At 45.5% G+C, this 24,114-nt stretch overlaps 1 protein-coding gene across 2 annotated transcripts in view; it reads right to left on the minus strand.

The window, feature by feature from the left end:
- Positions 1-24,114, minus strand: part of LOC140426776 (janus kinase and microtubule-interacting protein 2-like) — a 388,630-nt gene that overhangs the window by 73,678 nt on the left and 290,838 nt on the right. For both annotated transcript variants that reach the window (XM_072511933.1, XM_072511934.1), the window contains exons 11-14: positions 23,838-23,966; positions 20,524-20,607; positions 5,845-5,907; positions 2,458-2,556 (exon numbers count right to left, since the gene is read on the minus strand). In XM_072511933.1, coding sequence (XP_072368034.1) covers positions 2,458-2,556; positions 5,845-5,907; positions 20,524-20,607; positions 23,838-23,966 — 375 coding nt within the window. The remainder of the gene's footprint in view (positions 1-2,457; positions 2,557-5,844; positions 5,908-20,523; positions 20,608-23,837; positions 23,967-24,114) is intronic.

Consider the following 24,114-nt stretch of genomic DNA (forward strand, 5'->3'; position numbering starts at 1 on the left):
GCACAATCTGATTTCACTCGGGGTATTTGGAACGGTCACAGGCAGGACATTTAGTCCCATTGCTCTGGTCTTAGTCCACAATGCAAAGGTGAAAAAAGTGTTCTAACACACTAATCACTAATTGAAAAGACTAGGTTCTCTCTTTTGGCCTACATCATGAATTAGCCATTGGCCACAAGGAACCATACGCATCACTTCCTTTTACAGGGAGACAAGTGGTTATATAACTTGAGGGGCACCACTACGTGTGGGGTGAGGTAAAGAGGCCGGCCTCCATAGATTGCCACAGTCAGTAGAGGGATTGAACCCATGTTGTTGGCATCATTCTGCACCACACACTATCGAAATCAACCAACCTGCCAAATATCGCTGACCATCCAAGGCCCAGATTTTAATCATGATGAAGAGGCTCTCTGTCATGGCGAACACCCCAGAAATGGACAGGTTTTCTAAGCCCCACCCCAAATTGTTTAAGCCCCATCACTGAACTCAGCATTCCCCATCTTCACATGGGCAGGACAGGAGTCGGGTTAGGTTTTGCATTTGCATGAATCCCAGAGGCATCTGGTCATTTAAATCACCAGCTGTCTCCACGGGCATCCAATTTTTGAATCCTAGCTTCGTGAATCCACGAGTAGCAATGGAGGTGAGGTAAGAGGAGATCTGAACTTGGTAGGTTCATTTTCTTAGCCAGGGTACCCCTTTGATGAGGTACCGTATCCTTTTGAATAGGGACTCGGGACATTTTCTGGAAGAGGTAAGGCACCTTTTTGGGCTGTTAGAATTAAACATGATTATGCAATTCTTACACACAAAATCATTGGAGTTGTACAGCTGCCAATAAACTGTCCAGCTGACAAGGAACTGCCCACCTGCCCAGAAAATGTCAAAGCTTTCCAGATAGTGTCAAAGCATTCAAAGAAGTCAACAAGGATACCAGTTGAGGTAGCATGGAGGGAGTAAAGGTGTGGAGTGGGGGGAGGGGGGGGGCATGGAGTGGCATGAGTTAGCACTAACTTGGTATATGTGTAATGAGTGGTCATGGGGAGTGGGTGGGGGCATGTCAATTCTGGGTCGTAATAGAGAGAGAGAGAGGAAAAGGGCGCTTAAAAACTGAGACCCTCTCACAATCTCAGTTGGCGAGGGAATAAGACCTTTATAGGCCCTGTAATTAATATTAATTGTCCTGAATTGGGTGCCTGCTGCTCAGCTGCCGTCATTGAAAATGGCTTGGTGCTGGCATGGTGGCTGAGATCTGGCAGGGAGCCTAGCTGTGTGAGACTGCAAGCCAGCCACCTCCGATCTCGGCCTCAACTGATTTGAAAATCCAGCCAAGATGTTCCTCTTCATTAATCATATCAGAATTTAAAGGTGTGTCTTGTTTCTTTAATTTTTATTTTGATAGGGATAATTGAGTACATTCCTTCCCATTTTTATTCTCGCCGTCTGCCTGGTGACATAGCTGGAGAAGAATTTGTTTGTACAACCTCCCCACATCACTGCTAATACCTTCTATGGCCAACTCCCAACAGGTGGCAAAGAATAGTCAGGTATGGCTCTATCCCACTGCCAGAGCATCTAATATAATCTCTATTTACCCCCTGCCTGCTCCATATAACTCAGACCGGGAACTGAGTGGAAAAAGGGCAGTCCTCCACTGACATCTCTCTAATGTTGGGCATTTGTGTTTCATGCCAGCTTTATGTCTGTGCCTCTGTAATTCCATTAAGTCTTGATTGGGTTAGTTTTAATAGCCTAAGGAGGTTGGAGAGGAGTTTCTCTGAATTCTCCCCCCCTCCCCCGCAACCTACGTTTTAAAAAAAATCTGGATGATCATCTCTCCCAGAAGATGAAAAGGTTTTGGGTTGGATAGATGGTGGGCGGAATTCTCCGGCCATTCGCTGATGGCAGGATTTCCTGGTCCCGTTGGCAGCACACCCCCGTCCGCGGGTTTCCCGGTGGTGTGGGGTGGTTTCAATGTGAAGTCCTATTGACAAGCAGCGGGAATAGAGAATCCAGAAGACAGCGAAAGGTGTGCTCCCTTCCGCTGCCGAGAAACATGCGGCTGGGAGGTCGGAGAATCTAGCCCGGTATCTATATCATGATGCACAAGGCATCACTATCAGTCACTGTCTGTGTATTCACATTGTGCTCATTACAGTAATGCTGCCACTTTCCATCAAGGTGAATTCAGCAGAAAGTCTGATGAGCCATCTTTTCCTGTGTCACTTTTATCCCACCCAATAAAGCTGCTGTCTTGAGGCTTGGTGTGGAATCACCAAAGTTGGGTGACTGGGACAAGCAGAGATAGAAGGGAAGTTGAGGCCTCCTTGTTGCTTATGTGTTTTCGTGTCTGTAAAGACCTTTACATGGGCTAATTTTTGCCATGAAAACTGCAACGCTATCTCAAACATTACATAGCGTTTCAGACAATTCTCCACTGCAATGCCATTTCACCTCGAGTTCCAGGATGCGGAATTCCAACAACTCGTTCTGATCCCGAGAATCCTGAACTTCCTGTTGCAGCTGGGTTACTTCTGCGTCCAATCTGTCAATCTGTAAGAGATTATGTTGAAACATAAAATATTATCCGCTACAAACCTGGTCACTGTTTACTTGTTCATTGAAGGGCAAAAGTGTCATGAAGAAAAGGTGTTGCCTTCTTTTGCGTACTTACAGAAATAAAATTCACTGCGGTAGATTGCATCAAAATACACATTGGAACACTCACGCAATGAACCTCTGTGGTCAAAGTGATGCATATCTCCTCCTCTCCCAACAGAACCAGGCTTACCTCACACCATTCCATGAAGGCCATATTTATTTTATGACCTCATTATAATATAGTTACATAACATAATTTAAAAGCTACTTGACCTTTTTACAAGATGAAAATGATGGTTTACATCAATCTGAAGCTCTAGATTATTCCCATCGCAGCAGTTATGAAGCAAGAATGGCTTTGTCAAACCAATTTTGATGCAGCCTTACCAGGGGTTAATCAGATGTGTCCATCACAAAGAACTGCACACAGTATTTCTTATAACAAACTGTAATGAACCTGGATGAAAAACTGGCTTATGAAATCTACCGCCTCGATACAGATTAGGTTGTAAATAATTATGCACAGCAGACAGTTACAGCATTGCATGCTAATATCGCTGCTGCTCACTGGAATGAATCACCAGGGTCATGCAGAACCCAAGTAATGATCAGTCACCACCCCAAGAAAGGGTGGTACATAGGTTTCCCACATGCAAGTCTTCCACACATTTGTCTTCATGGGTCACATAGTTCCATATTAAATGAAGTATCACCATAAATGGCCCCAGGTCGTGCTTAACAGTGACTGCTGGAGACAAGGCCTCGAGGAACTTTCAAACATTTATTAACTATATATATAGCTATGTACACGGATAGATAAGCACAAGGCTCCTTCCAGAACCATCTCTCTCCGAGCTCTGGTGACATGTGATCTGATATCACTGACAATCTATATTAACGATTAGCATATTAACTCTTTATACTACATCACCCCCCCAAATCTTTCATTCTACTCCTTAAATATTTGGACATTTTACAACCCCTGACGTCACTGTTACCATTAGAATCATAGTGGAAGACATTGCGGTGGTTTGACCAGTCTGCTGGATCGTGTTCTTATTTCCTTTAGAGGAGGCCTAAGATCACAGTCTTCCTGTGGGATGGGCCTGTGAACGATCTAATAGGTTGGTTGAGTTGGCTTCTCAGTTGTCCAGCTCGTCAACCCAGTCCTATAACAGCCGTCTGCTGATGGATACTAATGCAGATCTGTTTCATCTGAGGACACGATGGTCAATGTGTACAAAATAGAAGTATGGATGAATGGACTGATACAAGGCCTGCCCAGGCCTGTACTGGTCTCAGACCCAGACAGACTTCACTGGCTAGGATGCAGGTGCATCATGTGCTTTGTGGCAATGGCTGGGTTTCATGGTTTGATTCACGTAAAAGTAGTCCTTTTCCCCCCAAATCTTTTATATCTCTGTTGCCCTGAAACATGGGGCATGGTTCAACCAAGATTGGCTCTTTAGAGATCGGGGCGGTATTTTGATAGGGTGCCTAGATCTCAAAGTGAGGTTGAGGGTCCCCCACATCCCCCACCCATGGACACCACGACCCCCTGCAGTCATGGATAAAACCCCCGACCCTTGATCCCCGAGGGGCAACCTCCCCGCTTAATGATCCCCCCCAGTCCACCATCCAAGCAAAAGGGTGACCCGGCCTCACGCCAATCCATCCTCTGGAGTATTCACCCCACCCCCCACCAATTGAGCATACCCCGCTATGGGGTTGCTGAGGCTCTGCCCTCCCCCACCTTTAGGACACCCCTTTCAGTCCCTTCCCCTTTCAAACCCCCCTTCACCCTTCATAACCCCTTTTATACACCCCCTGCCTCCCCCACCCTTCATATCCCTCTTCGCACCACCTTGCATGGACATGGCCCCCCCTCAGGCCCATGCGGAGAATCGCGCCGATGCTCTTTTGTTTTTCTTTGCTTTCTCAGCCTTCAGGAAATGAAGTGAACACTGCTAGGGAAGAAGAAGTTAGTTATTTGATGAGTAACTGGCAAGTAACTAAGATTTATTCTATTCCCAAGGTTCAAAATAGTCTAGCAACTGATGGTCAGGGTAATAAAATATATAAAAGCAAATATAAAATATATAATTGAATAAAATAATTAATTAGAACACATTAAGAACAGTTGGGCAGGTGATGTGTGCAGCATGTGGGACCTCCTGGATACCAGTCTGATCCAGGGCAAATACGTCTGTAGTGAGTGTCTGAAGTTCTAACCACTTTGGCCCAGAGTTTATGAGCTGGAGGCAGAAATGTAGACACTGCGGCGCATCAGGGAGGGGGATAGTTACCTGGATCCTTTGTAATAGGAGGCAGTCACACCTGTTAGGACAGGGTCTTCTGATTTGGTCAGTGGTCAGGGAAATGAATGTGACTGTGAGTGAGTGAGGTTGTTGAATACCTGGAGGCCGCTGCATTGAACTTCAATCTGACTTAATAAGATTAAAAGGAATGGAAATGAATTGTGATCAGACTCTCGCTCTATCTGGATGAGAACCTGATCACTCCGATTGGATGGGGCCGGGAGGATGGGAAACTGATTAGTGCCCAGCTCAAATCCCGTTTCGGGGCTCTCCTGCAATTCTCCTGAAATAGCGGGATTTATGACAGGCGCAACACGGCCGGCGAATCTCCCTTGTGATCATCGCTGGCTAGGCCAGTATTTCTTGCCAATCCCTAGTTGTCCTTCAGAAGGTGGTGTTGAGCAGCCTTCTTGAACTGCTGCAGTCTGGGCGCAGGGAGAAAAGAGTCTACACACACTGTAACCCTGCTAAAACCGCATGGGGAGTTAATAATCTAGAGCTAATGGCAAGGATAGACAATCAGTAAATTAAAGAATACCTGTTCCATGAATGTGTATAAGTATTAAATAGCTAGTCATATGGTTGCCGTCAAAGTTACTTTTGACCAGAGCAAGAACATAGAAATGGGGATGATTAATGACCCTGAATCATCCAAACATTAAAGGGGGAAACAGGCTTTCAAAAATCTATACAGCAATCTGATGAATTACACCAGGGAAATAAAACTACTTATACACGATAGGTCTCATTGAGACCTATGTATACATCGCAGTACCACCGTTGGTCAGCAAAGGTGCTGCCATGTTGAGAACACCAAATCAAACAGAATTAAACTAATGATTTAAAATGCCACGGCTGAAAATATCACAATGACTAGCATTTCTGAGATTCGGAACAGGCAGCATGCAAGTGCCAGAGGTACCTTTTCCAAAAGTTCCTGGTTTCTTTTCATAAACAGTTGCTTTTCTTCAACCCATTTTGAATCCTGTGTCAGAAAGCAGAGAAGTGAATTAGAATAAATTCCTGCATCAATGCAATTCATTTTGGCAGCTTGAATCGCTTTTGTTTTGGATGTTTGTTCAAAGGCCTCTCTGGTAGTTTTGAGTTCAAATTCTGTCCAATTCTTAGATTCCATAATCCTCACATTCTGCTCTCCAATTCTAAAAGAGTTGTTTTGTCTCAATTATACTCAAGCACAGTCACTGGACAAATTGAGTAGAACTAGGGCAGTGAATTGCCAGATCTCAGCATTGCTTCAGGGTAGTGTTAAGGGCTACTCTCATAAACCTCTCCTAAACCTTACGCTACCTGAAATATATGAAGCATAACATCAGCAGAGAGCTAAGAGGCAGTCACCCTGCTGATGCCAGCCAAGCCAAGGTGCATGTTACCCAATGGCATGGAAACTAAGACCAGTGCCTGTATTGATAGTTTATGATGCTGAAATTAATTGTCAAATGGAGGGGTCCTGTTTATTGACAGCAGCTGGCATGATAGTTAAAAAAAATATATTTAGAGTACCCAATTCATTTTCCCAATTAAGGGGCAATTTAGCGTGGCCAATCCGCCTACCCCGCACATCTTTGGGTTGTGGGGTCGAAACCCACGCAAACATGGGGCAAATGTGCAAACTCCATGCGGACGGTGACTCAGGGCCGGGATCGAACCTGGGCCCTCAGCACCGTAAGGCAGCAGTGCTAACCACTGCACCACCGTGCTGCCCCAGCTGGTATGATAGTTGATGGCTTTAATGCAATTTATGGATCGAGCTTGTCCGACCATCCAGCAGGACCATTGGTGAGGTCCAATGTAAACAATCCGTGGTTTCCTAACTCCCTTCCTCTGAAGGGCCAGTTCCAACATGCTTTGTATACTTCAAAATATCAGAGGGTGGGGGAGAAATTGGAAATCAATGTGCCCATTTATCAATTTAAAATTGGCAAAACAGGAATCCAAACCAGGTCATTTGAATCAGGGAACTTTTAGTGCCAGGGTTACCCTGAATAGACCAGGTTGATTTGGTTATTGGCATATACTGGTGGCAGGATCTCAATGTGAAACTGGACAGACACTAGGTAGAGCTTGCAATGATTCAGTAGTAATCTAAAGTTCAGGTGACCTGAAAGGGATATGTAGCCATCTGGGATGGCCATGTCCCGATTACAAAATGGACACCCACAAAGAATGCAGGGAAAATTGGACAATGCTAAGAAACAAGCAGGTGCAAGGTCTGTCTGTTGATTAGAACCTTAAACTTTCAGACAGGACAGAAACTACCAAACAATCTCATACTAATGAGCCATCTCCGGGGACAAAAGGGAAACATTTAGAAACACAATGTTAAGGCAGACTCCCTGCGCCAGAAGAAGCTAAGACAAAGCAGACTGACAGTCACCAGGACACACCCAGCAATCAGGGAACCACCCCTCTATTGGAGGAAAATCGATACAGATGATTGGGAAAGACCCAATTAGTTGAGGCCAAGTTGAAGGCACGCCAAACAGTGCGCAAAACCCTTTTCAGTATAAAAGGTATCCCCCAAGGGAGAACGTTCTCCTTTGGCTTTGGCTCTCAGCGAAGAGAGAGACCAGCCTAGCAGCTGCACCAGACCAAGTAAGTCCCAAGTCATCCCACACTACAGGATAGACGTTCCTAGTTGCTACCCTGTAAACAGCTCAACCCAGCAGCCTCAGAACCGAGCAACGGCCATTGTTCCTCTGACTGAGTGGGCACCCGAAGCTAAGTATAGGCTTTAGTAATAGTGGTTGTTTAGTTTGTAGAGTTTATGCATGAGTAGATTTGACTGTGTGTAAATAAATGAGCATTGCTTTTGAACTTACTAATTGGTGTATCGAGTCATTGATCAGTATTCGGTTCTGAACCTTGTGGCGGTATTGAAAGATACCTGGCGACTCTTGAGCAAACGTGATTAAACAGAACCAAATTAAGAGCCAACCAAAAGTTAGCAACATTTACTGGCGACATCTGACGGGACTCGACTTAGAAGTGGCCCAACCACTCCGAGAGAACCCAAAATTTGAATTGAGAATCCAATTGGCAACAGAAAAACCACAAGCGTCAAAACAGTACTGATCAAGCCTCTGAGATTCGGAAGTGTGTTAATGCATGCGTACTAACAGGGATAAAAGATAAACCTGAGAGATTTTGTTGCATAAAACTGTCGGGGGTTTTGTAGGCCGGAAATTAGCCTAAGCCGTACCCGTGTTTACATCACCGCTTTACCACCCCCTGTTCCAAATTCAGTAGAGATCCTAGATAGAGAAAATGGCAATGAAGGCACTGGAACGCCTGATGAACCCCCAGGAATTCGAGATCGCAGCGACCAATAGAGTAGGACAGTGTCCCGCTTGCAAGGATGAGATCAGGAAATATCTCAAAGGGAAAGGATGGCCCCTTTGGAGTGAATTCTGCAACAATGAGGAAACAGGATCCAGGAGTATAGGACATACTTGGTGGGAGAACATGTCAGAGATCCACAAGAAGAGCTTGGGAAAAGCTCGCAAGCCGATGGCAATCATGCCCTGTTTGGCACAATATCGAGGCACAGAGGAGGTCGTTAGGACGCTCCGTAGAGAGATAGAGGAGAGAGACAGAACCAGTAAGGTAGACGCGAATGAGGTAGAGAAAGAGAATCGAGATCTGAAAGAGCAGTTAGCAGCAAGGGACAGAGAGGTGGATGATGCCAAGTGGGCACATCAGTCTTGTCTCGCGCATTTGAACAGCTTTCAGACACAATATAATAAGGCCTACCGGGACACGCAACGTGCGGTCTTGGTAAGACAAGAAACAGACCAGCAAGTCGAGAATTGGAAAAACAGTGCAATGATTTAAAAGCAGCCCTACGAGCACTCCATACTTTCACAACGGAACAAAGGCAGAGCTCAGTACACCATGCAAAGTGCCGGAAGCAAATTGCAGAATTGCAATCTCGGCTGTCCGTGCAAAATGGATTTCAGAGTACATTCGGACCCCAATTAGATCAAGAAAACGGCCCCGATTGGCAGGAATTGAACGAGACTGCCCATAGATACGTACATGGGATGTGTACGCAGGAAAAACCCCAGAAAAGGAAAGCGCCCCAACCCCCAACCGAACAGGCAGCACACCCCCCCATGAATCCTGTAACCACACACCGCAGGGCCGCAGAAGGAGAAGCAGACTTCCTTTACACAACCCCGTTAACCATGACCCAATTACAGGACGCGTGTGGAAAAATTACACCGTTCCTTCCCACTTCAGACCCCCACCAATTTTTCGCGAAAGTCAAACAACAGGCTACCATGTACGGCCTGGACGAAAAGTAGCAAGTGAAGCTCACAGTTTTAAGCCTCGACCCTTCAGTCATAGCAGCCCTTCCCAACCCACAGAATGTAGGAGGAGGCACACTCCAAGAGATGCACACAGCGATCCTTTAACAGTGGAGACCCCGTAGAAGGCCTAAATAAGTGTAGGCAAAAGAAGACAGAGCATTCCACAGCGTTTGATGGATGTTTGTGGATTCACTTCACCGCAGTTTTTGGAGAGTTAGCCCACGCCCATTTGTCCCCAGATAATATGGCGAAATGGACCCGAATTCTAGTCTCCCACGCTACAGAAGCAGGATGAAAAGCTTGCGCAAATTATGACCCCTCAGATGAGGCCCACAATGAAAAATGGTTCTTGAAGAGATTGTCCCGCGCTTGGGAGCAATCAATTGCAGGCAAAACCGCATTTATAACACCCGATGAAGAGCAGGTAGAAATGAACCCAGTTAAAACACACCAGAACCCCGCATGGGTAAATGAGGGCAGGAATAGTCAACCCCAGCCAAAACCTCAAGAATGTTATAATTGTGGACAGCTAGGATACTTTGCCCCAGAAGCAGCAGAGAAACCAACAGACAGGCACCCTAAACAAGAATAGGGCAAAGCCAATCCATAGCATTAGCGCCCGTTCAGAGAGTACAGAGTTGATCGGCACCGACTGACGGTGTTCGGGCTCCCCAACTTGGGTCTGCGACACCCTTTGGGACAAGTCCGGTAGACCGGTAGTAGCAGGCAAAGTCCGGGGACAACCCGTAGAATTTCTTTGGGACACAGGAGGGTCCCACACCATACTGAATTCCTCCACGATGTTCCAGCGAGACACGTGGCCCACAACAGACACCATCACACTCAGCGGCTTTACAGGTCATTTACAACAGGGACACATCACAACCCCTATAGCAATACTGATAGGGAACATCACAACCAAGCACCCCATAGTTTTAGTTGATCTGCCCCAGACAGCAGAACATATCCTTGGGATCGATTTCATGAGCTCCCATAACCTTTCTTTCGACCCAGTTAACAAGTGTGTATGGAAAATGGCAAAGGCAGCACAAGCCCCCGCCACGCTCACAGTAGGAGAATGTGTAAATAGGATTAGCTCAGTAGGAGACTTCTGGTTCGACCCTCGAGCCATTCGTGCAGACAAACAGGTTAGGGGACGAACATAAAGCAGCATTTGCACAGCACAAGCACGACTGTGGCAGTCTGACTGGCTTTGTGAACGTTACAGGTCCCGACCCTAAACCCCAGAATCAGTACGGATTTCCCCAGGAAGCAGAGGGACAAATCACCAAAGTAATAGAGAGTTTGTTGGATCAAGGCGTACTCAGATCAGTAGCCTCCACAAACAACGCACCAATTTAGCCGGCAGGAAACCAGATGGATCATGGCGACTGACCATTGATTTCCGGGAACTGAACAAAGTAACCCCAGCAGCAGTCCCCATGGTAACCACGAGTCCTGAGACCATGCTCAAACAGGGACTCCAGTCAAAAAAAAAATTGGTTTTGGACATTAGTAATGGCTTTTGGTCCATTCCATTGGCTAAAGCGTGCCAGTACAAATTCGCCTTTACATTCCAAGGGCAACAATACACGTGGACGTGCCTTCCACAAGGCTTCCACAACTCCCCCTCCATTTCCACGGACAGCTGGCAAACGGTTTAGCAAAATTTACCCGCCCCGATTGTCTGGCCCAGTATGTAGACGACTTGTTACTACTGACAGACACAAAGGGAGAGTACATTTTGCTTCTCGCCGAGCTCCTAGCACTCCTAAAAGAAATTGGTTGTAAAGTCAACCCCAAGAAGGCTCAGATTCTGAAAGAAAAAGTGATTTACTTGGGAACAGTGATCACTCATGGTAAATGCGAGATCGAGCAAAAGAGAATTGACTCGATCGTCAAATTGCCCCTTCCCCACAATGTCTCAGCCCTCCGGTCATTTTTAGGACTGGTTGGCTACTGCCGAAACCATATTGACGGTTTTGCCACTAAAGCAGCGCCCTTTCCGAACTTCTCAAGAAGCAGGCACCTTGGGAATGGCTTCCACAGCATACAGATGCCATGGACGCTTTAAAAAGAGCACTCAGCACAGCCGCCGCACTACAGGTCCCAGATCCACATTCCCCGTACGCAATCGAGGTTGCAAGCACCGACCGAACCCTTTCGGCTGTGCTCCTCCAGGAACGCCATGACCAGTTACTGAGTAGCATACGCCTCATGCATGTTAGACCCCGTAGAGCAAGGATTTTCTGCCTGTGAAAGGCACCTGCTCGCAGTTTTTTGGGCAGAGCAATACTTCGCATACATTACAGGACTCAACCCCATCACCATCCTCACAGAACACACACCGACACAACTATTGTTAGACGGCCGACTTAAAGGTGGCACAGTCAGCCAAATCCGCGTAGCCCGGCGGACCCTTCTTTTACAGGAACGGGACATCACAGTAAAGAGAACCAAAACCCACACATTCCTTGCCGATAATTTGCAATATGCAGGCACTCCTCATGAATGTGAGATCATCACCACTAAACAGAACACAGGTCCATTTATTCCCAAAACACCCCCCAGGAAAACAGGTAGTACACCCCAGAGACCCCAGCCCACAGACACGTGCGCACCCCTGAAGATATATGTGGATGGCTCCTCCACAGTGTTAAACGGAGAGAGAATTACCGGTTGCGGTATATATGTAGAGGATGCACAGGGACGCGCCCGAGATGAAATTTCCTTGAAGTTGCCAGGACACTTAGGCTCGCAGGCAGCAGAGCTGGCAACGCTTGCATATATTGTAGACCACCCAGACTCGTTCCTGACCCCAGCCGACATCTATTCAGACAGCTTGTATGTCTGTAATAATTTGACAGAATTCCTACCACTCTGGGAAAAAAGAGGATTTGTTTTCACGGACAGTAAACCCCTATCTTCAGCCCCATTACTCCACCATATCTTAGAGACAGCGAAGGATAGAGAATACGGAATAATTAAGGTTCGCAGTCATCACTGTTCTTCCCCCCCGGTAACGTTAAAGCAGACGTCCTAGCGAAGGCAGGCTCCAAGCATGGTGATTTTTGGAACCCCCCCGAATGCACCCCAGTACAAGCAGTTCAGGTCTCACAGACCAAAATTCAGGATTTAGCGAAGGCCCAGAAAGAGGACGAGAAACTCAGGGAAGTTTTAAAGAGAACCTTCCAAGCCCCGTCCGACAAGTTTAAACACTCAATAACTACACATGGCGGTGTGATTTTAAAGGATGGCATTTATATAGTTCCCTTCCAGGACAGGAACCAGATCTTTTGTCAGTTCCATGACAATCATAGACACCAAGGAATTGAACCCACCCTAGCCCACCTCAGACCGCTTTGCTGGTGACCTGATTTAAAAATCGATGTAACGCACTACATTGAGAATTGCTTAATCTGTGCCCAGAACAATCCGGACAGATATGCGAAAAAGGCTCAACTTAGTCATACCCGCCCCGTTAATGGACCCTGGACAAATCTCCAGATAGATTATATAGGACCCCTACCCCTGTGCAGAAATGGTTACAAGTATGTGTTGGTGGTCATCGACACCTTCACAAAATGGGTGGAAGCATTTCCATCAAAAACTAATACAGCCAAGACAACGGCTAAAATATTAACACACCACATCTTTACAAGATGGGGCCTCCCACGCAGTATAGAGTCCGACCAAGGCTCCCATTTGACCGGACGTGTAATGAAAAACATCCTCACGATTTTCGGCATTAGATAAAAGTTCCATATTGCATACCACCCCCAGTCAAGTGGTATTGTAGAACGAATGAATAGGACATTGAAAGCCAACCTCAGGAAAATGGTACAGCAGAATAACAGCACCTGGGATTCAGTACTCCCATTTGCTTTGATGTTTTTAAGAAACACTGTATCTACATCCACAGGATACACCCCCCACACCCTCATGACCGGACGCCCCATGAAAGGCACTGAGTATTTATTAGGACTGGATTTGGCCAGCCCCGCAGTTACAGTCCCCACGCATGAAAATGCTGTTAAATAGTTACTGCAGAACATAAAGGCAGCCCAACTCGCCGCAGCAGTGAGACTTGGAACCAGGAAGAAACAGAGCACGGCTTGTTTCAACAAAACAGTACACGCCACTGAGTTTACAGTAGGGCAACAAGTTATGCTTTCCCTTTCCAACCCCAGTTCATTCCTCTCCCCGAAATTTTCCGGACCGTGCTCCATTTCGGACAAAGTCAGCCCCTCAGTATACAAAATAACCTATTCTAATGGTAGGTCTGCATGGTTTCATATAAACCAGCTCAAGGCTTACGGCTCACAGAATAACCACACACACCACATCCTGCTCGCAGCAGCAGACGATCACGCCCCGCCCACAGATGACGTATTCCTACCCTCCCCCAACCACTCCAGCCCGTCCTCAGACACGACTTCAACTCCGCCCCCAGAAGCACGACTCCGCCTCTCCCTTCCTTCAACCAGCAGCAAAGGCGACAGTGATAGAGATCACGACAACGATAGCCACAGCACACCACGTTACGACTACACCCCTGCACCAGGCCCCATTCCCAGCGAATCTGAGCATGATTCTACCGACCCATTTGAGATCATTTATATCAAAGCCCCTGACCCAGGCCCACCGCCCGATGATTACGGATTGAAGCATAGTAGCTCCAACCTCGATACTCTATTCTGGCACCGAGACAATTCGTTCAGGCTCATCCGGAATGATGAGATGGACCCCAATTCGCCCCAAGCAGCTTTAGCATGGTTACTATAGACAAGAGTTTGGCAGCCGGGAGAACATGATGACTTAGAGCCTGACTCCCACGAAACAAATCCCTTTGCGACCCTGTTCGCTATTGAGCAGTGAGGTGTCCAGATGATGGAGAATAAAGGAACCGATGGAGAGATACGGTGTCTTTTCTGATGGAACCTGCACCATGTTTGTTGAATGTTTGTTCGTTAGTGTTATCGTTAAGTGTTGTGTGTAAACTGGGAAAATTTTTCACGGTCCCACGTCACCACTCCTTTAACGCCCCCCGGCTGTTAATGGAACAAGTTTGTCCCAGACAATAGTTCAGAGGAACTAGTTTGTCACCAGAACCTTGTTAAAGGTACAAGTTTGTCCCAGACAATAGTTCAGAGGAACTAGTTTGTCTGCAGAACACGGCTCATAGTTGCTCTCCTAATTCGAGAGGCAGCCCCCCACGACGACCACATTCTTACCTGTTCTTGCCGGTTGCTCAGGCAGTGTGGAAACAGCATTGGTCCCCGCCCTGCCTGAGGACCCCCCCTCTGGTCAGCTATGCTCGGTTAGAGCACATACGGCATTGATCACCGTCCTATATGGGGATTCCACCCATTCTTACCCGCTGCGGCCCATACGCACCCCATTTTGGCTCATTACGTTCAAAATTCTTTTGCTTGGTTTTGGCAACCCTTAGGTTGCTTCCTTATGCTATTTACATCCTCAAACACTGGGATGGTAAATCACACAGGCTGCGAGATGGCTCGCAGTACCGCAGACTTTTTCTTAGATGCCTAGTCCAAATGTTCGGTTAAAAAAAATAAAAAATGAGGGAGTCACAGATGGTGACCAATTATTAAGGGAAATTGGTAGTAAAGGACAGACAGACAGACATATGAGGTCTTAAGCAAGATAATAACAGAAATTATGCTTGTGTTCACTGAACTCCAGACCCTCAGGAACCCCAGAGGAAGACAAAGAAGAAGTCCGACAAAAATTAAGACAGCCTTCGTGTTCACATGGATCTTAGCGGGATCCCTTCAGTTGCACGTGGATGCTACCCCCCTGACCCCTACCACACAAACCGTAAATGGCTCTCACCCCTGTAATACACGGAACCCCGAGATAACTAGCCCAGCGACAGCTAGCAATCCTCCGACCTGGTTTGATAAGTTTATCACCTGGTACTCACTCTCATATGTAGTCAAAGCACTCTTAGTGCTGCCGATACTTTGCAGTGTCGTGCAAACGTTTAGAGTCAGGAAATGGCGAAGGAGAGCATATTGCTCTTGCTCCCCGGTATACAGATTTAGGTCCCCCATTTTCGGATTTCACCAGACCCCCAAACCCATTAAGACGGATTGAAGAGCATCCATTTTGTTTATTGTATTCTATGGAATAAAGAGATGTAAACCTCTGTGTCTGACTGCCAGGCCAGAGAAATTTGTGTGCTGCTATTTTGTACAGTCTAAGATGTATAGATTATTTTTGGATTGTTTGTACTTTTGGATTGTTAAATGAGGATAGCTTATTGAGAATAGTTCGAGGTTCCAGTTTTTTAAATTTTTCTGTAATGCATGTATTAATGTCATAGCGCCCCGTAGAATTTTATGATAATGAATGTATTTTAAATGGTTTAGGTAAAATTGTGTTGCATAGGATAGGACAGTGTAGAGCCAAGTATGGGTGCCCCGGTGGTCAGAGGATGAAGACGCCATAGTAATGTGATCCTTCACGCTTCGTGTTGAGGATCACAAGGAGGGTGTGTAGCCATCTGGGATGGCCACGTCCCGATTACCAAATGGACACCCGCAAAGAATGCAGGGAAAATTGGATAATGCTAAGAAACAAGCAGGTGCAAGCTCTGTCTGTTGATTAGAACCTTAAACTTTCAGACAGGACAGAAACTACCAAACAATCTCATACTAATGAGCCATCTACGGGGACAAAAGGGAAACATTTAGAAACACAATGTTAAGGCAGACTCCCCGGCACCAGAAGAAGGTAAGACAAAGCAGACTGACAGTCACCAGGACACGCCCAGCGATCAGGGAACCACCCCTCTATTGGAGGAAAATCGATACAGATGATTGGGAAAGACCCAATTAGTTGAGGCCAAGTTCAAGGCCCGCCCAAAAGCGCGCAAAGCCCTTTTCAGTATAAAAGGTATCCCCTAAGGGAGAACGTTCTCCTTTGGCTTTGGCTCTCACCGAAGAGAGAGACCTGCCGAGCATCTGCACGACCAAGTAAGTCCCAAGTCAACGCACGCTACGAGATAGACGTTCCTAGTTACTACCCTGTAAACAGCTCAACCCAGCAGCCTCAGAACCGAGCAACGGCCATTGTTCCTCTGACTGAGTGGGCACCCGAAGCTAAGTATAGGCTTTAGTAATAGTGGTAGTTTAGTTTGTAGAGTTTATGCATGAGTAGATTTGACTGTGTGTAAATAAATGAGCTTTGCTTTTGAACTTACTAACTGGTGTATCGAATCATTGATCAGTATTCGGTTCTGAACCTTGTGGCGGTGTCGAAAGACACCTGGCGACCCTTGAGCAAACGTGATTAAACAGAGCCAAATTAAGAGCCAATCAAAAGTTAGCAACAGATATTTTCTGTTATATTGGGGATTATTCAGCAAGTATTTCAGTTTATGGTAAACTCGGAAGGTCGAATTCCCAAACTTCCAAGACAGAGGTGTTGAGGCAAAAGCCACTAAAACTTTCAACATAACCAATTCATTACATTCCATCTCCCGTGTACAAACAGGATGAAAGGTGTTGCCAATTGGTTCACCGTGACGAGATCGCCCTGACTCTGTAACCTCCTCCAGCCTCACAGTCAATATTCCTGATAATCTGGGCCTGTGTGCAGCTGCGCAGCAGCATAATGGGTACCACGTAGGTGGGTGTGGTAGTGCAGTCCCTTAAGGGGGTGGGCTTGATGGACCACGTGACTTGCTTGGGGCCAATTATGCAGGAGTGCATGAATTTGTCCAATAGGGAGTTTGCATAGGACCCTGGGAGCAGGACCCCAGGCAGTCTGGACCCCAGAGCTGAAGTGATTCGACATGTTATATTGTGTGCTGTGTCTGTATTATTATCAGCCTTTGCCTTTCATCAATAAATCTCTTTTTTTAGTCTTTCAAGGCATGTGGGCATCGCTGGCTGGGCCTGCATTTATTGCCCATGCCTAATCGTCCTTGAACGGAGTGTCTCACTAAGCCATTTCAGAGGGCATTTTAAGAGTCAACCATGGGGTGATCTAACGGCTATATTGCGTGGGCCATGCGAACCGGTTAGATCGAGGGAGAGGCCGAAATCGGGATCCGTGCCGACCGCTGATCGGTTTCTAATCTAATCGGCCCATTCAATTGCTGGGTCCCGGATCCTGCCCTGACATGATGAGGTGCCAATTCACATGAACGAGATGGATGCCCTATCTCATGGCTCCCAGGATCAAACAGACTCCCCTGCGGGAGGTCATGTGCGCGCCTTTTAGCACACCTATTTAAAAGTTGGATCTCAGCCATGCATACCATCAAGTAGAATTAGACAAAGAATCCCAGAAGTATGCCACAATAAACACCCACAAGGGCCTTTTTCAGTACACGAGGCTACATTCTGTAATGCTTCTGCTTGTGCTACTTTCCAGCGTGTGATGGAAATCCTTTTCTAAGGAAATCCCAAGGTGATGGTCCATCTTGACAACATTCTAGTCAACTTCACCAGCCCTGAAGAGTGCAGGTCTTGGCTGGCGGAAGTGTTGAGATGGTTTTGGGATGTGGGGGTCCGTATCAAATGCGTAAAATGTACTTTCTAGGCCTCAGAAGTGATGTATCTAGGTTTCCGCTTTGATGCGGCAGTGTTGCATCCCCTAAAGGGGAAAGTCAAGGCTATAGGCAAAGACCCAGCAACCAGAAATGTAAGTGAACTCAAATTCTTCCTCAGCATGGTAAATTATTATGGAGGATTAATTTCAAATTTAGCCACAACTTTGGCACCAAATACACCAGCTGCCAAAGAACAATCAGCGGTGGCAATGGAGGGAGCCCTAAGAAGAAGCTTTTCGAGTGGTGAAACAAGCTTTGAAGTCCTTGAGCCCTTTGGTTCACCCTGGGAAACCAAACATGTTCACATGTGATGTGTTGTGTCCCCTTACGGTCAAGGGGCAGTACTATCCCAAAAGCTGGGAGATGGTTCTGAGCGCCCCATTACCGTTGCCTCGAGGACCCTTTCAGAAGTGGAACGGAACTTTGCCCAAATTGAAAAAGAGGGCTTACCATTCGAATATGGTGTGAAGAAATTCCACCAATATGTGTATGGGTGGTGAGTCAACATAGTCACTGACCACAATTCACTCCTGGGGCTTTTGAGGGAAGACAAGTCAATACCACCAATAGTCTCAGCTAGGGTGCAACATTGGGCCTTGCTGCTGCCAGCCTACAAATATGCTTTCCAGCACCGGCCAGGCATGCAGATTGCTAACACAGATGCATTGAACCGACCTCCACTGCTGAAGAGCGACCCGCCTCCACCAATACCCCAGGAGATCATATTAGCCTTGAACATCCTGGACACCTTGCCACTGTTGGCCAGACACATTCGTAAGGGGACCCAGAGGGAGCCCATACTTTCAAAATTAAAGAGAATAATATAGAATGGGTGGCACTCTGGATAATTTGAGCAATTGAGGCCCTATTTCACCCATCAGGATAAATTAACCTGCAAGAATGGTGTCCTCTTCTGTGGATCACAGGTCATCGTCCACTCCAGCTAGGGGACCCCTCAAGCATATTGTCCATCCAGGGCAGATGGAGATGAGGCTGCTGACACGTACCTACATCTGGTGGTCAGGCATTGATAAAGCTATTGAAGAATTGGTCCAACAGTGCCACCCTTGTCAAAAGCAGAAGTCTCTGCGTCTGTTGGCCACTGTCCACCGTTAGAAATGGCCATGTCACTCATGGACCCGGTCCATGTTGACTACGCGGGCTCTTTTATGGGTAGGATGTTTTTAGTTTTGGTGGATGCTCACTCCAAGTGGCTGTTATACAGGAGATGGGAACCACAGCTTCGGAGGCCATGGTGGTCGCCTTGCGCTGAGTGTTCGCTATTCATGGACTTCTGGAGTCCATCGTCTCTGGCAATGGCACCCAAGTTACAGGCAATGACTTCCAGGTTTTTGTGTCTCGAACCACCACAGTGGGCCTTGCTCTGGATTACACAATCCGCTTGCTCGGCCAAGCAGAAAAAACTTAAAGGACGAGACACTCAAAACAATGGGTCGAGCCCAGCAACTAAATTTTAAAGGGCACATTGCCCATATACTATGGGATATAATCACACCTTTAAATCTGGTCTCTTGTGCGTCCCTATGATTTTAACCCCACTACTGTTGACCATGCCTTTAGTGGCCTCCTCACTAAGCTCTGGAATTCCCCATGAACCTCTCTGTCTCTCTACAACTCTTTCCTCCTTTGAGATGCTCCTTAAAATCTACTTTTTTGAAGAAAGCGTTGCTGTATCTTCTCTAATATTTCCTTGTGAGGCTCAAAGTCATATTTTGTTTTTTTAAACACTCCTGTGCTGCCTCCAGAGACATTTTATTATGTTACATGGCCTATATAAATGAACGGTGTTGTTGTCAATAGTGCCCGTCTGAGGGGCAATGCAACCTTTTAGCGACAGTGCCAATCATTTTATTGGCCCAACATTGACAAAGAATTTTCACATTGTTCTTTTCTAATCGGTGCTGCTTGTGTGTTGTTGACTACTCACTGTGCTGTTTGCTGAGTCAAGCCTGTGGCTGTGGGCACAGAAACTGAAACTAAGCCGTAAGCATCAGAAAGCAGACATTTTAAAACCACTGTTTTGAAAAAAACTCCCGTTCACACGTAGAACCTAGAGTTGCCAAACCCTCCTGGATTAACCTGGAGTCTCCAGGAATTGAAAATCAATCGGCAGGACCTGCTGTGTGCAGCCCTGGAGCACAATCATCGGGATATTAAGAAAAAAGATTGCCTTTTTGTCATTTTCTTTGAACATTTCTAGTTACCAGATATAAAAATATTTGAAATGAGTGAAGAGTTTGGCCGACAGTCAAGCATCATCCAATCAGGTAGTGAGTCTATTCACTCTCCAGTTGGAGGGTAGTACATGGTAGTACATGGATGTGTTGGCCAACTAATGGTTAGCAGGTGGGGGGCAAGTCAATGATACCTCCAGGAATACATTCAAACACAGTTGGCAACCCTAATAGAAACTGGTGAGAGTCATCTCTGTATCTCCCTGGGCAAATGAAGCACAATACACCTGATCACAGAGCAAATTCTGTGCGAACATGGTGTTAAACAATCTCTTCAAACATGGACTGAAGAACCAGCCACATTGGTCCAAACAATGATGAATGTTTGACAATCCTTGGGCCTTAAATCAGAAGTTTCCAGAATAAATCTGGAGACTGGGAGCTGACCATCACTTAGCGTAGGTAGTTGGGCAAACATTTTAATTTCTTACCTGTCCTTTCTGGACCAAGGCTTTTTCGAGGTCATCAATTTTTGCTTTGTACCTGAGAACTTCTGCTTGTAGTTGTTCATGTGCCTGTTGAAGTCAGGAAATAGTCTTTAAAACCATGAGGAAAATAATCTTTTGTGAAGTACAAAGTGTAATACTGAATGGGAATTTTATTTTCTCAGTTTGAAACTGGACTACATCTCATTTTATATCATCGTCACCAACGAAAGAGATATTACATCAATAATTTGCATAAATAAGTTTCTGAAAAGTGCAGTAATATCTCAAAAATAAATTGCAGTATTTTAAGCATGAAGTAAGTATGTGGCATATCTAAAGAAGCATCATTGAAACTAAACTCCTAAAAAGTAGAGGAAACATGATGCCATGTCTTACTTCTCGAACTGAAATCATTTTCTTTTTAAGATTCAGGACATATATTATCTATAAAAATAAGTGGGAGGGACAGATGGAGGACTCAGACAACAATAATATAACATTAATTCTCATCCACAAACCCTACTGAAGAGGTTTAATTCAATTGGTGGCCTACACTGCCATGCACATTAGCAATCACCTAGTACCTCACCTAATTAACATGCAGCCAGCAATCCAACTGTGACAGTCATCATAGCCAAGGCTACTCTGAATCATATCCAATGTCCGTACTGTCGTAATATTGTGCAAGGTGATGTCTCAATGATGGGGAGATCTTGAGACATGTTTGTTTAAACATGAACCCTTTTATTGGTTGTCTTTAACTATTTACAGTACCAAGGTATGGTCATGCATGGAGCTGTTTCATGCAGGCAGGCTGCTTACAGAGTGTTGTTTCTAGACTGTACTCTCAGAGTCTCTTACCATGTGACTTTGTGCATCATACTTTGGGCAGTCCTCTTCTCCAGTCCCACGCTAACCATTGACTCTACCAGGCACCTTTATATTGCAATGGCATGCAGGCATATATCGCAACACATGCCACTGTACTTTTCCAGGGGGGATCACTGGCATTGATTAGGATTAAGAATCTTGTTGGTTTTGCTTCTACACCGTGGCCAGGGATGCTGTGGCCAATTGCAGCACCATACTCCTGCCTCAACTGAAATCAGTTAATCTCACAGATTGGAGACTAAACATATGATAGTTACTCATTTATACAGAGTCATTGGAGGAGCCCAAAGGAATAAATCAGTAATTTGGAATCCTAAGGCTGGTGGACAAATCATTGTATCTTGGCCAATCTTTTACCTTAACTAACATCGCTAACATCACAAACACAAATTATATGGCATTTATATTGTTTCTGTTTTTGGGACAAATTGGCTGGCACATTTCCGACAGTACAACAATAACTGTATTTCAAAGGTACATCAGTGGCTGAAAAATGCGTTAGGATGGCCAGAGCTTATGAAAGGCAGTATATAAATGAAAATCTTTCTCATTAAGATAAGAGAGGTTGATAAATTATTTTTGCTTTTCCAATGGCTCAGTGGATGAATACAATGTGATGAGGTACTGAACATCACAGGGAATGAAACCCAACAATGGTGACACAACACTCTCTCAATGCTGCATTGAGGTGTTAGTCATGATTACGTGCACAAGTCCCTTGAGTGAGATTTGAACCGACGACCTTCTGACTTAAAGGCAAATATGTTCCCACTGAGCCGTGGCTGACAGCCTCACTCCTCGTTTAATTTACAACGTCTGAAGACACTTCTCACTGACTGGGGAATATAATGTTTAAATATCAGGAGAGTGGGAATCTGCATTAGGGTGGTGTGTTGGTATTTTATTTAAAGGCCATCTCAGAGAAGAGAATGTTGCATTTTGTTAGCCAGTTCATTTTCATAATCGTAATTGATTGTTTATTATGCTCATTATCGGGTTCCAATCAAATATGGCGATGTCAATATCCCAATAATACCATAAGCAGTAAATGTAGCAGTATTAACATTGCCATTGATTGAAATCAAGATCCAGTAACCAGCAAGTTTCCTTTAGTTTCTATGGCAAATTAAAAAACATACTTTTGGAAAAAATCTAATGATCATTCATTTTTTTTAAACTTAAGAGAAACATTGTTCATTGTTGCTTCTCTTCCTGCATCTAGTGGTGCACAAGGCAGTCTTTCATCTGGTTCCATAGCGAGACTTTTCCAGGGACAGATCGCTAGCCTGTCGTCAGAGGCTTATAGCTTGAGGGGGCACCATTCCACATCAAGCATGTTTGACAAGGAGTCTCTCATGCTCTTACCGCTTGCCATTAGTATGTTGGAAGGATTTTGCAGGTTAATACTCAATCTGTTTGGCCGTGTGCGGAACGTACCTTCTTTGACCACCAAGTCCTGGGGGGAACTTGAACCCAGAGCTTCTGGTTCAGAGGCAGGGACACTACCCATCGCGCCCACAAGAGCGCTTCCAAGAGAAACATCACAAGGGTTTTAATGCCACTTTATTATTTTGACATTATTTATATAGTGCCTTTATAATGGCTGTAATTCGGCCATTGGGATTCTCTTTTCTCGCCAACAGTGCACCTCCACCCACGGATTTCCCGGTGGCGTGGGCTGGATCCAATGGGAAATCCCATTGACAAGTGGCGAGGAGCCCAAAGGAATAAATCAGTAATTTGGAATCCTAAGGCTGGTGGACAAATCATTGTATCTTGGCCAATCTTTTACCTTAACTAACATCGCTAACATCACAAACACAAATTAGATGGCATTTATATTGTTTCTGTTTTTGGGACAAATTGGCTGGCACATTTCCGACAGTACAACAATAACTGTATTTCAGTTATTAAACATTTCAGCCAAAGGATGGTGTTTCTGACAGTACAGCACACCATTACTACACTGAACCATCAGTCTAGATTATGAGCCTAGAGCCTGGAATGGCTCGAGTATAACCTTCAAATTTAAAGGAAAAGGTATTATCAACTGAGCCAAGCTGACATGAGATCAAGCCTCCCCAGATAAGGTATAACATGTCCAGATGCAGGGTAAAGCTCCCTTGGCTCTGCCTTAAATACACAAGATTACTTTTTTTCATACCAGTGTGACGTTTTTCTATTTCCCATACCAACTATCCCGTGACCTTTGTGAGAAGGACTGTCAACGTAGGTACATTGCTGTGCTGTGTAGGAACTGAAGTGGCACTGACCCTTCAATCAGACTGAGTAGAATTTCACTCCACAATCTACCTTGTTTGTACATAGGTTCCAGGGGTGAAGACCAGTGTGCACCACAATAATGTACATTTCCAAAGCTTTCTTAACTGCTCAGCATTTTATCGAGCCTACTATTCAATAATCACCTTTGCTTCCCGTTCTGCGTCCAGGATACCTCCTGTCTGCTCCTGAAGTAGTGCATAAGCTCTCTGGAGGGCTTGATATTCTCTTGTTAATTGTCTGAAACGGAGCTCTGATTCTTCAGCTGCCAGACTCTTATTGTGAACAAAAAATGAGTTAACCTCTTGTGCACGATAACCTTACAACTCAAGTGCATATTGAAAAAAATCCGTTAGAAAAATGTAAACATTTAGCATTTTATGTTAATAACATAGACCAGGTCTTCATGCACGATATTCCTTA

This window comes from Scyliorhinus torazame, chromosome 7, assembly GCF_047496885.1.
Source record: "Scyliorhinus torazame isolate Kashiwa2021f chromosome 7, sScyTor2.1, whole genome shotgun sequence".
Taxonomy (NCBI): Eukaryota; Metazoa; Chordata; class Chondrichthyes; order Carcharhiniformes; family Scyliorhinidae; genus Scyliorhinus; species Scyliorhinus torazame.